Below are 16,010 nucleotides of genomic sequence, written 5' to 3'. Positions count from 1 at the left end.
TATATATGTAAATACCCCAACAATTGAATAATCTACATGCTAGTTTGCTTAACGAGCCGAACACGAGCTGTTCAAGAACAAAGAGTCCTTTTAACAGCCCTAATCACGTAGCCATAAGACGATAAGGGTTTGAGCAAGATTTAAAAATTATTATTTATATTAAAACATCATTTGAATCCAATTTAAGAATTTTTATTTTATTTTCTTAATTAATATTTTAATTGATTATAAATCTTTATAGCCTTGTAATCAATTAATTTTTTTTAAAATACTACTTATATATATATATAAACTTGATGAGTAGTATTTTGAGCCAAAATGAGCCTAACACGAACGAACACATCTTTGTTCGTGTTCGGCTCGTTAACTTATTGAACAAAATTAACGAGCCGAACACGAACTTCTTAACGAGTCGAACACGAGTTGTTCGCGAACAACGAGCCGTTTTGCCAGCCCTACTTAACACCATAGCCCAATATATTTCCACAGAAATTACAACATCCATTCTGGGAAACACAAAATCAAACATGTACAAACAATTCCAGTTTTTCTCCACTCGAACTCTTTCCTATCAGCACCAAAACACAAGAAAAACCAAACCTCGAGAGGAAAACAGACAGCCAGGTTAAATTATCCACTGTAAAGTTTGATTCTTGGCTACAACAATGATACATCCACAGTTCTTCCCCAAACATATATACTGACCAAAAATTCACCTTGTTTCAACGACTTCAGAAATCTGATCACTATCCTGTTTCACATCTCCTTTCAATGAATCTTTCCCCTCACAAACACCATCAGAACTGTCAACAGCAACTGAAAAACCTCGATTTCTTTTCATGATTTCCGGCTGGAACATGACATCATTCTCCAGATTCGTCAGTTTTTCCTTCAACTCTCCTTTAAGCAACCCCACCACTTCCAGCATTGTAGGCCTTTTCTCAGGAGTGCCATGAGCGCAGACCAGTGCAACCAGCACCATCCTCTTCATCTCAGCTTCCACAAAGTTGCCATTCAGTTTAGGATCTGCCATTTCATTGAACCTCCTCTCTCTCGCCAGTGGCAGTGCCCAATCAGTGATGGATCGCTTCACAGTTGGGCTCAGCTTCTCCAATGGCTTTTTCCCGCTAGCAAGCTCAAGTAATAGTATTCCAAAACTATAGACATCGCAGCTCTCAGAAGCCTTGCCAAACATGGCATATTCAGGAGCAAGATATCCAAGAGTACCTTTCACTCTTGTGGTGACGTGAGTTGCACCATCAGGAATTAGCTTGGCAAATCCAAAATCAGCAACCTTTGCCTGGAAACTGGAATCCAGTAGAACATTGCTTGCTTTTATGTCCCTGTGGATGATATGAGGTGCTGCGTGGTGGTGAAGATAGCTGCAAGACAGGAACGAGGAAATCAGCGAACCTAGTTGAAGTGAGAATGATGGGTTTGAACTTTAGAAGGGTATATACCACACAATGCTTATATATTTACATAACTAATACCTACACTTGAATATGTATTTCAGTTTTATAATATGCAAATATTTAATATCACATTAAAAAAAAAACACTCTTGTTAACTTTTTAAAACTGAAGTGCACATTTTCATGCATAGGTTCGTAACTCCAAAGTATTATAAATGTAAATATCAAACTTTAGGTGTTAGATATGCAAAGAAGTTAAGCATTATGTGGTATGCATATAATTTCCCTCTTTTAAAATGGTTCAGGGGCTTACGCAATGCCCTCAGCTGATCCTACAGCGATACTCATTCTTCTGCCCCAGTCGAGAAGGCATTCTGAAGAATGCTGTCCGTGAAGATGCGACAGTAAGCTTAAATTAGGCATGAAGTGATAAACTATTAATCGCTCCTGTCCTTCGGCACAATATCCTCGCAAGCTAAGAAGGTTTCTGTGTCTCACCCTTCCCAGAATCTCCACCTCAACGGCGAACTCCAATTCAGCCTTGTTACTCCATACTTTTAAACGCTTGACAGCAATCTATGTGAAACATGAAAGGAAGCTCCATATTCAAACAACTGAGGGAAAATTTTATAGAATAAGTGGAGGCATTTGAGGGATAAAAATTGAAAACTTAAAAGAAATATATGCCAGCGCTCAACACAAAAACAAAAGACATGCCCGCACTAGAGAGATCTTTTTAGTTCTTTTTGGTATTATAATATAGATAAATTGCATACAAACATATAATATAACAATATTCCCCAGGCATTTGTCAAAATTCCAACATTACAACGCAACCTTCTTTTCAAAAACAATAGTATTAATGCAGTTTAATTTATTGTAAAACTAACAGAAACATCAAAAAGCACAGCAATACAAAGTGGCATCATCATACGAAAGAGCACAAAAGTATGTTCATAAGTCATTTTCAATGGCGTTCTTTTTTTTATTCCAATGTTTAGGTGGGTGAGGATGAGCCGGCTAGATGGCTGTGATATTGTAGCTTTTTAATATTTTAGACCAAAAAAGTAAGGCTGGAGTTTCTGCATCATCTGCTTTTTTTTTCTACCATTTCTGTAGGCTCTTATCTCATTTCTTTCCTATTGGATGGCCATGTCTTTGAAACATGGATTTACAATGGAATCATGTCATAAAAGCAGATTTTGAAACTTTTGATGGGAATAGAACCCCTTTGCATATATAATTCTTCAGTATCTAGCCACTTCTGGATGGAGCAACTTCAGAGAACAACGGAGAAAATATTAGCAGTAAAATTCAAATATTTGCAAGGGCCTAGCTGCAAAAATGATAATCAGTGCTTTGCTCAAATCAGCTGGCATAAGTGGAAGCAGCATTTATTACTTCAAATCATTGATAAATGATAGAAACCTAGACCTCATTATTAATTGTTAGAAAGGATTAATCAAATGGGGAAAAACTTAAGAATGATACCTCATCAAAGCCATATTTAACCCAAAAGCTTAAACTTGAGGGTGAGAACAAACCAGCAGGCATTTTTACGAATAGCATGATAACTTGTCCCAATTGAACCTATTTGTGAAACCACTTTTTAGAGAGGATGGGCAAAAGTGGGGCCTACTAAATCAATGATTAAACTCCATATTCAACACAAAAGCTTAAGCATATGGGTTCGGGCTAATCATTTAATATTTTTACTCACATATTTTTCAAATATCGAATGGAACAAAATCCAAATCTCCAATGTCTAAACATTAAACTGCAGGGTTGATGAATTATAACAGTGGACTATAATAGAATCTCTTTGACTTATACTGTAAAGTTAATTTGGGTATTTGAATTCACTCTACAAAATAAGAAGATACCTCCTACAGAGCTAAAAATCATTGGATGAGAGAAGCTAAACTACATTTTAAGTTAATTTTGAACTCCATTCAGAGCTAAAAATCAATTTAATTCTACCCTGATTTGCTTGAATATAGACCAAATCGATTGAAATATGATAGAAAATGAGAATTAGCATAAAAAATATGATTTGTATAACAAGATTAGTTGGAATATATATATATATATATATATATATATATATATATTAATTTCAAGTTGAGCCAAACTCGATAGGACTTGGACTTGATATTAGTCATGCTACTTGGCATAAATAAACTGGCCAACTTCTCTGTCAAATCATATAAAATTGAGTCCATGTGTATAATACATGGTCTCCAAGATTTGGCAAGACGATATGAGCTAGTAAAACATAAAAACCAGAGATAGAATTTAGCATTTTAAAAGAACTCGTGATTGTTAATTTTTAATCTCCCTACATTTTAGAATAACTATTCCTTAGTTATAAAAGAACATAATAGTGCAAGAAGTCTAACCAATGTAAGGTTTAGGGAAGTGTCGATAAATAGTCTTAAGTATGCATTGCAGAGAGACTATTTTCATGACTAACACATATCCTCTATGTTAGAATGGACGTAACTTAACCACTGGTCTCGGGCCGCCCTTCCTTTTATTCTTCTAAAACATTATTGCCAAAATGTAAGGATAAACATAGCTTTAAGATATTTAAATACAGTAAAAATTTCAACATCCTATTTTTATAGTAGCAAAAGTAGAAGCCAAAACATGAATTAATTAAAAGTTGTTAATTGAATAATCAAACTCCTCCATCCTTTGCCTTGGATCCTCATTTGCATACTGCGGGCGACGCACAGGTGATATCTCATTTTGTATCACTCAATAATATAACAATGTTGTGCTAGCACTAAGCATATAATTTCATAAATTGAAAGATATTTTCATTATTTAATGGAAAAATAGCAATATTAGCCTTCTACTCGGGAGATAGTAATTCGGATCCCAATATAATTCCACCATAGAAGCATTTAGGGAGATGCTTCTGTAATTTACACAATAGCAATTGGTTATGAGGTTTCTTCTTCTGAAAAATACTCATAAAAAAGCATTATCATTCTATATAACTTCATTCCTCAGCCATCTAGACATCTACAACCCCAAATAAGTGTTATTAAATGTTTGTCCAAATATTTCACAGAAGAAAAAACTCAAGCCAATGCATATCAACATCAAAAAAGAAAGAGTGAGCAACCAAAATAGTACTTTACAAACAATAAATTTGTTGACTGGATAACAATCTAATTATGATTCTAGACGTTACCATTCCTTTTATAATTCAACCCAAGGAGTTTAGCTTTGGAATAATACACAAAACAAACGATGCTTATCACACAGAATTCATATTTAACCTACAACATAACTATACCTAACCTTTCCCTTCCTTTGAGTTGCTTTCACAGAATTCAATAAAAAAAAGCAAAATCAAAGATTCTAATTTCAGAACCCATTCTAAAGGAAGCTTATATCAAAACATAGTAAGAAATTCCCAGAGCCGAAACTCATAGATAGACAAATACCTGAGATCCATCCCAGAGTTGACCCCAATAAACGCTCCCAAATCCCCCTTCACCTAGTTTGTTGTCATAATTGAAGTTGTTCGTGGCCGCATGCAGCTCTTTGAGGGAAAAAATCCTCCATGTGCTGGACTTCCTCCCCTCACTCCTGCGATGATAGCCCTAGCTTTCATCAACATTCCAATCACCAATAACAACCACAGCCAAAACAAATCTGAAAAAAAAAAGGTGGGGAAGTGAAAGGAGACCCAAAACCCACCGGTCGGAAGAGTTTCCGCAGCAAAGGGAAGAGAAGAAAGACATCTGACTTAGGTCCTTCACCTCAACCTAGCTGTAAAAAGCAAAACGGCGAACAAGTTAGCTTCCTTCAACCATGACGGCGAGCTAATCAGAGAGAGAGAGAGAGATGCCAAGGTAGTGGGAGAAAAGGTAGAATAGAAAAGCCCAAAGGCGAAAAAATGGACTTTCGTGATATATACGAACGCGCGTGCTCCGGTGGCTACCGAGCGCGATGGGGTGCGCTGCAGGTGCACTGATGCCATGATTCAACTTCCTCTTTCGTCTAGCCAGGTCAAAAACTCTCTTTTTTTTGGGCTCAGCCAGCTTGCCCAAAAGGCAATCTTTTACATCAACTATATTTTTTTTAAGGGATAATTAGATAGAGTCCACCTGAAATATTGATATTTATAAATGAATGATTTAAGTATTTTTTTTTAATATTGAACTGATGTATTTACGTGTATCACGATTAAATCATTGAGAATTTATAAAAATAAAAAAAATATGATTTGTAGTTTTATCATGCATTTTGATATTTGAGTGACTATTTGAAAATTGGATAAAATAAGGCGCTTGAATTGTAAATAGAAAATTTTGGGTGATTTGTATGTGATTGCCTTCTTTTTTAATGTATGTATTTATGTATGTGTATGCATATGAATGTATATTCATCAATGCATACATGGACTTATGTTTGCATATTTTGTTAGTCTTCTAACCTAACTAGTTTGTTGTAGCCCTCATGGCCTCTCCTTGATTTTACTTTCCATGCCATGTGTATTTCTTTGGTAAATTCTTAAAGGATGTATGGACCTTTTTTTTTCTCCACTTGCAACATTCTCACATCCCATCACCCACGATTATCATTCAACCCATTGTTATTTTTGTAAGGCCCTAGTACTTAATATTTATTATTTCCTATATGATTTGAATGTATTATCTAAGGGATAGTGTGAACCTGATTTATGACTATTTATTTTTATTAGGCATCATTTTTTTTAGGTTTGTATGGCATTTATAAGTAATAAAACAATACATTAAAGTTTTATCAAGATAATTGCCTTTCTCTAAGCAACTTAGAAGCTTGATTGAGTTTTTTGTAAGTGCCATAGTGGATTTGAGTCAAATCAAGAAATTCAAGAGCCAAAGTATTTATGTGGGGTTTCCTAGCATTAGTAGTGGAACCAGCATTGAATTACGAGTATTAAGGTGATTATTACCTATTTTAACAGAGTTCACGGCAAAGGTCTTAATCTCAAACTCTTGGAATCCTATGTAAGCTAAATGTGGTCAGCCATTACAACAATTTGAACCCCAATTTCTTAGCTTTCCTATGTAATAGTCTTCTTCTATGTTATATAGGGGTTGAGCCAATATGAAGATAAAGAGGATTTTCTTAAACCAACCAATCATTATTGAGCTTCATAGATTTTTATGGTACAACCTCTTGACCTTAGCATAATTTTATTTGAGGAATGTTGATATTATATTATTTTTATATCAACTCTTAGAAAAAATTATGTGTATTTTTGAATTGTCGTTATGACTTATTATGAACTATGAAATGATGAAAGGAATGAATTAGAATATTATGAGCGTGTAAGAAATATCATTATGGAGTGTACTAAAAATTTTAAAAGAATGATGGTTTTAAGGTAAAAATACTTCTACTGTTTGCAGTTGTTTGCACTACAAAGATGAAAAACAATTAATTGAAGAATCAATGAAGCTTAGAGCACAGCTCAAAAGTACCAAAGAACAATATATTGGAAATATAATGCTATTCAGGTAAGACTGTTACTTGAAATAAGAAATATGTTGTGCCAAAAAAGGAGCGAGCAAGCTATAATCATAATTTAAATGATATCACTTAATAATAATAACACATCAATTTATTAATCTATTAATCAAACTTTCAGAGGTAATTGTAGCATATCATATATATTGAATCAAAGGTAAAATTTATTTATGAGTAACTAAATAAGGGAGCACACAACAAAATAATTAGCTCAATCATTAAAACTCAAAACACCAAATTTTTTTAAGGCAATTATACATTTGTACACACCATAAGGATAATGATTATAAAGATATTATTTTAAAAATTATAGCCTATCAAAAGTAAGCATGAGTGTATGATTAATCTATGACAATAGCTTAAGAGTACTAGTAAATGGATCTTCATATAAGCAAGTAAAACATCAAAAGCAAGCAAAAATATAACAATAAAAATAAGATATCAAAAGACTGAAGGAGTTTATGTGTTTCAAAATTTAGTTATCTTACATCAACACCTAAGTAATATCATTACAACCCCAACTTATACAAAAGAAAAAAATTTCTTTATAATAGCATAGCCATTATGCTATTGTATTATTCTCTCTGAGCACAAATACAAGCACAAACACATTTTAATGTGTTATATTTTTATTTATATTTTGTTTCAAATTTATTCACAACTAGTTTTAGACCAGAACAATTATTTTTTTGTTATTGAAAATGTTAATATAGACAAAACACCGCTTTGAATAATTTTTTTTTTTAAATCTTGAAAATTAAAAATCACGGTAACAAGCAAAACTCATCTAAGAGAATAAATGTGAAGAAGGGAAAAAAGTGAGGGAGTTGTTATTTAAAATTTAATTTCCCGGTACGAACCAAATTGAGCCAAGTATGATATTATTTAAATTTATTTATTTTATATTTAACTTAGATTTAACTTCAAAATGTTCTAAAATTTAAAATCTTATTTTTAGTAGAATTATGTACAATCCACTTTCAATAGCCTTAATTTTTTATTAAAACTAAAATGATCTAACTTTTATGAGTTTTTGTTATAATGATGCATGCTAGAAGATTAATGGTTGTAGAGTGAATAGTTAGTGTCTTAGTATTGTAAGAAATTCTAACACATATTTAGATAATCTAAGAGTAGTAGCTAAGAGGAGATACCTCAACTTTTTATTTGGAAAGCTCTGGAAAGGGGAATAAACCACATAGCTTTATGCAGTTGAAATAATTCATCATGTAATTGTGAGTACTTATGCTCACTCTTCTTCTGAATTAGGGAAGGTGGAATGAAAATTTTGACGTGCAATAATATTTCAACAATGATAGTTCTAACGGGGCACAAAGGTCACAATCAATTGCTATGGAGGCAGTAGTTCATCGTGAATGTTGCAGACTTTACTCGTAGTATCAACTTATTTTAAAGGCTATAGTTTAAAGCCATAATAGTTATTGGTCATATGGGTCGTAGATGGTTGTTTCGGGAGCATCGGTTGGATACATAACTATATTAGGGAGTTACAAAAGCTAATATAACATTCGTAGGCCATCGAGTTAGAGTTGAGAGTTGCATGAACTAAGATAAAGTTTGTAGGCCACAGTAGCCAGAGTTGGGAGTTGCACGAGCTGAGATAAAGCTCGTAGGAAGCGGAGGCCGTATTTGGGAGCGAAATGAGCTAAGATAACATTTGCAGGCCAAATAGGCCAAAGTTAGGAATTGCATGAAGAGAGATAATGCTCGTAGGCTGCAGAGGTCATAGTTGGTAACTGCCAGAGCTAGTATAACATATGTAGACCATAAAGACAAAAGTTAGGTGCTACATAAACAGTGGATCGCTTACACGATAGTTGGTCGCATAAGTCGTAATTTGTCACGTAGATTGTAGTAGTGTGTTATAACGAGAGAACATTTGGGGTCCAAAAAAAGTCATCATATCATGAATATGATATATATATATATATATATATATAGACACACACACACACACACACGTGTATGTGCGCGCGTGCGTGCGTGCGTATATCAAAATAACTAATTGCAAGGGATCTAATGCCCCTGTCATTATTAAAATCATAGAGATCACTTTGTAAAAATTGGGTAATCTAAGCTCTGAAGTAAATACTTCTATTTATTTACTTACTTATTTTCTCATATTGCCGAGCTGGCTAATCGACAAATTAACATTCGTTAATAAACCAGACTTTTGTCTTGTGTTTGGTCACTTTTCTTGTCTTCTGAATTTAGAATCACACTTTGCTCAATTTAATCAACAACAGTAATAATATTTAAATCAAATGAAATTTCTTGGTGAAAAGGCTTATTAGAGACCACCAAGGTTAGCGCTTAAATAAATAAATAAATAAATTTTACTTACAAGTCACTTAATTCTTATGTATTTACACATTTAACATCTACGTTTTAATTTTTATTCAAGTATCACTTTACCCATGTGTTTCCTTACTAAAAATTTAAATTGATTGGTCATTAAGAAATTTGTATCATCTAACATGAATTTCGACTCTATATTTTAATTTATGATCATTCAGGCACTGATTTCTACTTTTGTCTTGTCAAACTGGCTGTCTTGACAAAGCAAATCTGATCATATCAAAGTTGGATTACTTCTGGTCTAGTCAAGCTTAGATCAAACCATTAAAGCGCATTTGGAGGGTTTCGATCATTATTTAAATAGTCAAAAGAGCTACAAATTTGACATATTTATAGTTAAATCGAGCGTCCCGACAAAAAGAATTCAAAAAGCCTAGGATCACTCAATTGCAAGGTCATTAAAGCTTTCAAATCATCAGAAATATCACAATAAAAGTAGTGGTATTTTTTTATGTGATATTAAATATTTTAGTGATACAAATATCTAGACTAGGGCTGTCAATTTGGCTCGTTGTTCGTGAACAGCTCGTGTTTGGCTCGTTAAGCAGCTCATGTTCGGCTCGTTCGTTACGCCTAACGAGCCGAACACAAACAAATTTTTAAGCTCAAAATGTAAACGAGCCAAACACGAACAACAGTTTGTTCGCTCGTGTTCGGCTCGAAATGACTCGAAAAAATAAATTATATAACTTTTTATATAACAATATATTACATATATTATTTATATAATAATATATTATATATATTTATGTCTAAGTTTAAATCATAAAACCTCATGTGACAATGTGGTTAGTTTCTTCTTTTGTATAGGTTTGATCCAGGTTCGAATCCCACACTTTATATCTATTTTTCTCAATTTTAGTTTAAGGAGCCAATTTCGAGCCGAACAAGAACACACTGTTCATGAGCCGATTTCGAACACGAACTATTTCGAAAAAGCCGAACACTAGTCAAGCCCGAGCTCGCTCAAGCTCGGCTCGTTTACAGCCCTAATCTAGACATGTAAATTAATATAAATATCGTAAAATAATAAATATAGTTTTAAAAAAAGAATAATCGCTGGGTGGCCATATCCAATCAGCTTGCTTCGTATAATATCCTCCGATTATTTCAACTTCAATAAAACAAATAAATATATAAGATAAAAATTGTCGCAATTTTGGGTTTGGTGCGCTGGCATTTCTGGACTCAGCTCAGTATTAAAATCTTAAAATATTCCGCAGGAATAAAAGTTACAAGTCACTTTCAAAACATTTTAGTCACCGATTTCCAATAACACCCCCCTCACAGTAAAGCTTGCTCTCATTATTGTGATTGGGGGCGTAAAAGAGTCAAACACGAGCGAGCTCAGATTCAATTTTTGTTAAGCTCATTAGAAAATATCACTGTTCGTATTCGACTTGTTTATATTTCGAACACAAAAAATGTGTTTGTGTTCGACTCTTGTGCTTAGCGTGTCGAACAGGAGCTGTTCGCAAACAAAGTGTCATTTTGACAACCTTAATCACACGGTCATAGCACGTTAAGGGTTGAGACAATATTTAAATCTTATATTATATTAAAAAACTATTTAAATATAATTGAATATATTTTTATCCAATTGTTTTAATTAATAACTTTAATTGAGTATAAATGTTTGTAATCTTGTGGTCAATTTAATAATATATATATATATATAAAAGAATGGTCGTAGGCTATTATACGAGCCCCGATAATCCCTCATGCACCTAAGAATTTGAGTACCAGAGTACCATAGCCGAGGAATCAAACCACAGACTAGAAGAGACTTACAACTGACAAGCAGAAACAGATGCTAGACCAACTGATTTGAGTACGCGACACACATATATATAATTGACGAGTAGTATTTTGAGTTAAAAGGAGCCAAATACGAACGAACAAATTTTTGTTCGTGTTCAGCTCGATTATATATTGAGCACAAAAAAAATACTCGTGATCGGCTCGTTTACTTAGCAAACGAATCAAACACAACTTTCTTAACAAATCGAACACGGGATGTTTGCAAACAACGAACCATTTTGACAACCTAAATGGGACCACCATTTCTTTGCTATGTCCACCACGAGTTTGGTGGGAGGGGAGGGGCCCACCAACAGTTGATAGATTATGCTATTTAAATAGGGAGTTGTTATTAATCATGGTTTCAACCAATGGGATTGATGATTTGTGTATTATAGAGAAAATTGGGGGAATCTGCCAAAAAATGATCCCTGAATTCTTATATGAGGGCTATTTTAATACTAAAGTTTATAAAAATATGAATTTAGTCCTCAAATATTTTTATGTTAGATTGAATTAGTCCCACTAAAAACTTATTAAACACTAATTAGAAAATTTTGATGAGTTATTAAGCATTTTTATGATTCTGAGACTTTAATTATCTCATATAAATAGACAGGGACTGTTTGGGAATTTTACTTTCAAAACAGATTAATGTTAAATTATTATCAAATTAAGGAAAATTTAATATATGATAGCTGTTGTTATTTTTAAAATTTTAGATTGCCTTTGGTGCTCTACAGAGTTGACTTTCGGCATTTTTTTTTTTTGAGATTTTTTTTCTTTGATTTATTATTTAGTTTGGATATTGAATTTTTAGTTATAATTTTTTATTTTTTAAAAAATGAGGGTCATGTCCAACTTTAAAAGAAAATTATAAACTGAATAAAAATAAAAATAATAATAATAATAATAATAATAATAATAATAATAATAATGAAGTTTGAGCCAAGGGTCTTTGAGAACTAACAAAATAGAGATATTGCATCCTAAGAGTGATCTGAAGACGTATAATAAGGGTCAGGGTCTGTTTGAGATATCTTTCTATTTATTTTGTTTTTCAAACACTCAATGCAGTTATGTTTTGGAAATTTTTTTTTGTTATTTTTTAGATATTTATGATGTATAAAGCATTTTTTTAATATAATAATTTAAAGTATGGTGGTTGTTAGAAAGTTATGATCATATTTTTTGAAAATAGGCACCACACCTTTTTAAAAAGTAAATTCTGCTAAAACAACTTGACAGTTGTTTCTTCAAACAGTCGCAGCTATATTTTGGGAATTATATATTTTTTTTGTTGTTTTTTAAATATTTATGATGTAAAAATCTGTTTTTTTTTTTTTAATCTAAGCTTTTAAACTGTGGTGACAGTCAGAAAATTGAAGTTATATTTTTTGAAAATAGGCACAGCTCTCTTTCAAAAAAAAAAAATTCTTCTAAAAAAGCTTGCCAGTTGTTTCAGCTGTCCCAAATAGATCCTATGTAAATCGAGGAAAGACGACAAAACATGTCAAGTAAATATCACAAATACGCCATTGAAGGAGGAACAAATCAATATGAATCCCACAAGCAACCATCTATCAAAATTTTGATGCATCAGACAGGCCTAGTTGACATCAAGGTAGGCATGACCAGTTGATTATTATTATTATAATAATAGATTTTAACTATTTATTTTATCAAACATAAATTTAAAATATAAACATGAAAATAATCTTTAGACGCTTAAAATAATATAAATGCTTTTATCTGCTGCCAAAAATAAAACTTCACGTCTCGTTCTTAAGAAACTTGCTTGAGCTTTTTGTCTGCCGCGTGGCACGTAAAAATATAATTTTCTACTATTTTTTTTCAGTATATGGTGAAAATTATGTGTAATATATTATATTAAACTGATTTGAATTATTCTTTAAGAAAATTTATTACTAGTAAAAATCAATGTAATATTATCTTTAGAATTAAGATACTGATTTTATATTAAATTTCTCTTTTTTTTTTCCTTTGCAAAAGGATGCAATTAACCATTAACAAACTTAAATGTAAATCTCGTGTTACATATTGTATGTCCAAAAAATGCACGCGTAGATTTTGACTGATCCTACGGTGAAAGAAAATAGCTGCCAAAATATTAAGAGGGTCAGCCAAAGCTAAACAAACAACCAAGCGAGGGTTACAAAGTTGCCCTCGTCACTCTTTGCAATCGACCAACCTCCCTAGTCAATTGGTCAGTAGCGTCATTGGTCAGCCTCTCTGGTCCACTAGTCCGCCTCCCTTGACAATCGACCGACCACTTTTCCAGCTGACACCTTAGTAAGCGAGCTCTTATCTAGCTGACCGCCAACCGAAGCGTAGCTCTGCCGGCTGACAAGCTCCCAAGTGAAATGTTCCAATGACCAAAAAGAACAAAATGTTCTGCATTGCCCCTTTTAAATAGAGATAATAATGCAATTTTACATTTTTTTCTTCTTTCATCTATAAATATCCCAACTCTCTGACACTCTTGGAAGAACGTTTGAAGTGCATTTGCCCCCATTGTTTGACCTGATACACTGGATCATTTTCCAGTATGAGTCTCAATCAACTTCTTCCAAGTTATGAAAATCTCCAGCACTTCACTTTTTTGATTCATGGTGTACACCCAAACATACATGGAGTAATGATTAATAAAGAGATAAAGTATCTTCCGCCGTTGAATGATGTTGTCTGCATTGGGCCCCAAACAACTGTGTGAACATACTCTAAAATAAATTGTATTGTGGGTAGCAGTCCCAAAAGATATATGTGTATTTTTTGTCAAATACACAATGTTCACAAAAATCAATTTTGCAGATGCTTGCTCTTTTCATCAATCATTTCTTCACTAAAGTCTGAAGTGAAGCCTCTCCAACATGAGCAAGTCAGATATGTCACAACATATTGTGCCAGAACAGTTATCAACAACAACAGTCGTTCCAGTCACTATATTACCCTGAATATAGTTAAGATTGTGATTACAAACTCCCTTCATAAAAAAACCATTGCTCCACGACATATCCTCAAAACTTCTTCCTCAATAACTACCTTGTAGCCCTTGAACTCTAAAGCCCCAACTAATAGTAAATTTCTCATGATATTTGAAACATGTTCGATATCAATCAGCTCTCTCACAGTACTATCATGCATCCTCATAAAGATAATCCATACACCAATAGTACAACAAACTTGATTATTTTCCATAGTCATTGCATCGCTATCCAGCTCGTTGTACATACAGAACCATCCTCGATGAGGGAAAATATGATAAGTAGCACTTGTATCTAGTATCTAGTACAAATCATCTCTAAACAAAAGTATGAAAAATTACAGATAACGCTGCATCTGAATCCGCCTTTTTACATCTTTGCACATTGATATTGGTTTTCGGCCCAAAAGCAACTTCCTTTCACTTCTCCTTCATCTTCAGAATTTTTTCTTTCGATGCCCAATCTCTAAACTGTAAGCACATTAATTTTTCCCGAGACTGCACCCACAAAAATTGCCCTGTTGTTGAAAAGTTTCATTGCTGGCATCTTTCTTTATCAAATTCTTCTTATTCTTCTTCTCAGACCTACCACGTTCGAGTGGGAGTGCCTAAGTTGATTCCATATTTGCGGACTTTGTCTCTTCAACTAACTCGTGATTCCACAATGTCGTATTCACATTGTCATAATTCAAGACCTCCTTGTCATGAATGAGTGTCATAGTGAAATTTTCATACTCATCCGGGAAGCGTTTTATCTTCATCTCCAACTTCTCCATCCAAATTAACAGACCTGCAAATAAATTAGTGAAATCATTCAAGTGTTCATCAATATTAACCTCCGCATCATCTGAAATTTATAGAGCCTACACTTCGTATGGAGACGGTTCTCAACACTCTTAGTGAGATATTTGTTTTCCAGCATTCATTATAATTTTTCTACATAAGTCTCCATCATCACCTAATATTTGATTTCCTGGGTCAAGTAATTTTGGATCCAACCACAAACAATCATGTTTATTTGCAAACAATCTCTCTTTGACATCTCTTAAGGACATTCCTCGCTATCTAGGACTTCCTCCATAATCAGATAACACAACACATCCATCACCTCGCATCGCCACATGCCAAATTTCTATTTGCCATCAAATTTCATCACATCGATTTTGACTTTAACCATCTGATGAATCAACTTTTCTATCATCATAGTGGATGTTGAATAATTTGACATAGTGTTACTAATCCAACTATTATATTTCTTTTTCCAAAAAAAAATCTTCTGACAGAATATGTGAGGAAAAAAAATGACAAAGACAAAAAGTTCACCTGAAAAAACATAAATTTCAGAAAATTAAAAAATATTTTTTTTTTGTAAAATTTTTCTTTAAAAAAAAAAAAAAAATTTTTATTTTAGTATGATCCCATGAAACCACTTCCATTTTTTAAAAATTTTTCACAGAAAATAAATCTTATTCTTTTCCATTGTAGCACTTTTTCTTCTGCGACACACAATTAAGGTTTTGTTCGGGGCGTCTGTTTTAGCGCGTTGCGACAGCAGGCCGTGACATTTCGTCGTTTGGTGCTGCTTTCAAAACACGGCAGCAGCACCGCGCAATGAAAAGTGGGCCGCTGAATAGACCCTGCGTCTCACGTTTATTATCATTATTTTTATCCTTATACTCTCTTTCTCTCCCGCATTCCTATTTCTGTTTTTTCCATTTCAAGCGGAGCTTCTTCTTCATCGGTCTAAACTGACATGTCGGAGTCCACATTATTGCAGTATCGTCTCTCACTATATATTTTTTAGACATTTTAATTTGTTCTTCATCCGCCTTAACCGACTTTTAGATTCGGCTATTTTTTTTTTTATTTGGCTGCAACTAA

General features: G+C 33.2%; 1 protein-coding gene across 1 annotated transcript; it reads right to left on the bottom strand.

The window, feature by feature from the left end:
• Positions 1-433: 433 nt before the first annotated feature.
• LOC110023558 (PTI1-like tyrosine-protein kinase At3g15890) lies at positions 434-5,331 on the bottom strand. Its single transcript, XM_020723038.1, has 4 exons — positions 5,129-5,331; positions 4,873-5,017; positions 1,728-1,990; positions 434-1,382 (listed from the first exon to the last, which is right to left on the bottom strand). Exons 1-4 carry the CDS (start codon positions 5,170-5,172, stop codon positions 713-715), a joined length of 1,122 nt encoding a protein of 373 aa, XP_020578697.1. The 5' UTR covers positions 5,173-5,331; the 3' UTR covers positions 434-712.
• Between the last annotated feature and the right edge of the window lie 10,679 nt (positions 5,332-16,010).

The sequence above is a fragment of the Phalaenopsis equestris genome, unplaced genomic scaffold (assembly GCF_001263595.1).
Source record: "Phalaenopsis equestris unplaced genomic scaffold, ASM126359v1 Scaffold000224, whole genome shotgun sequence".
NCBI classification, from domain to species: domain Eukaryota; kingdom Viridiplantae; phylum Streptophyta; class Magnoliopsida; order Asparagales; family Orchidaceae; genus Phalaenopsis; species Phalaenopsis equestris.
Note: the sequence above shows the minus strand (reverse complement) of the source record. Positions and strands in the feature narration are given on the sequence as shown.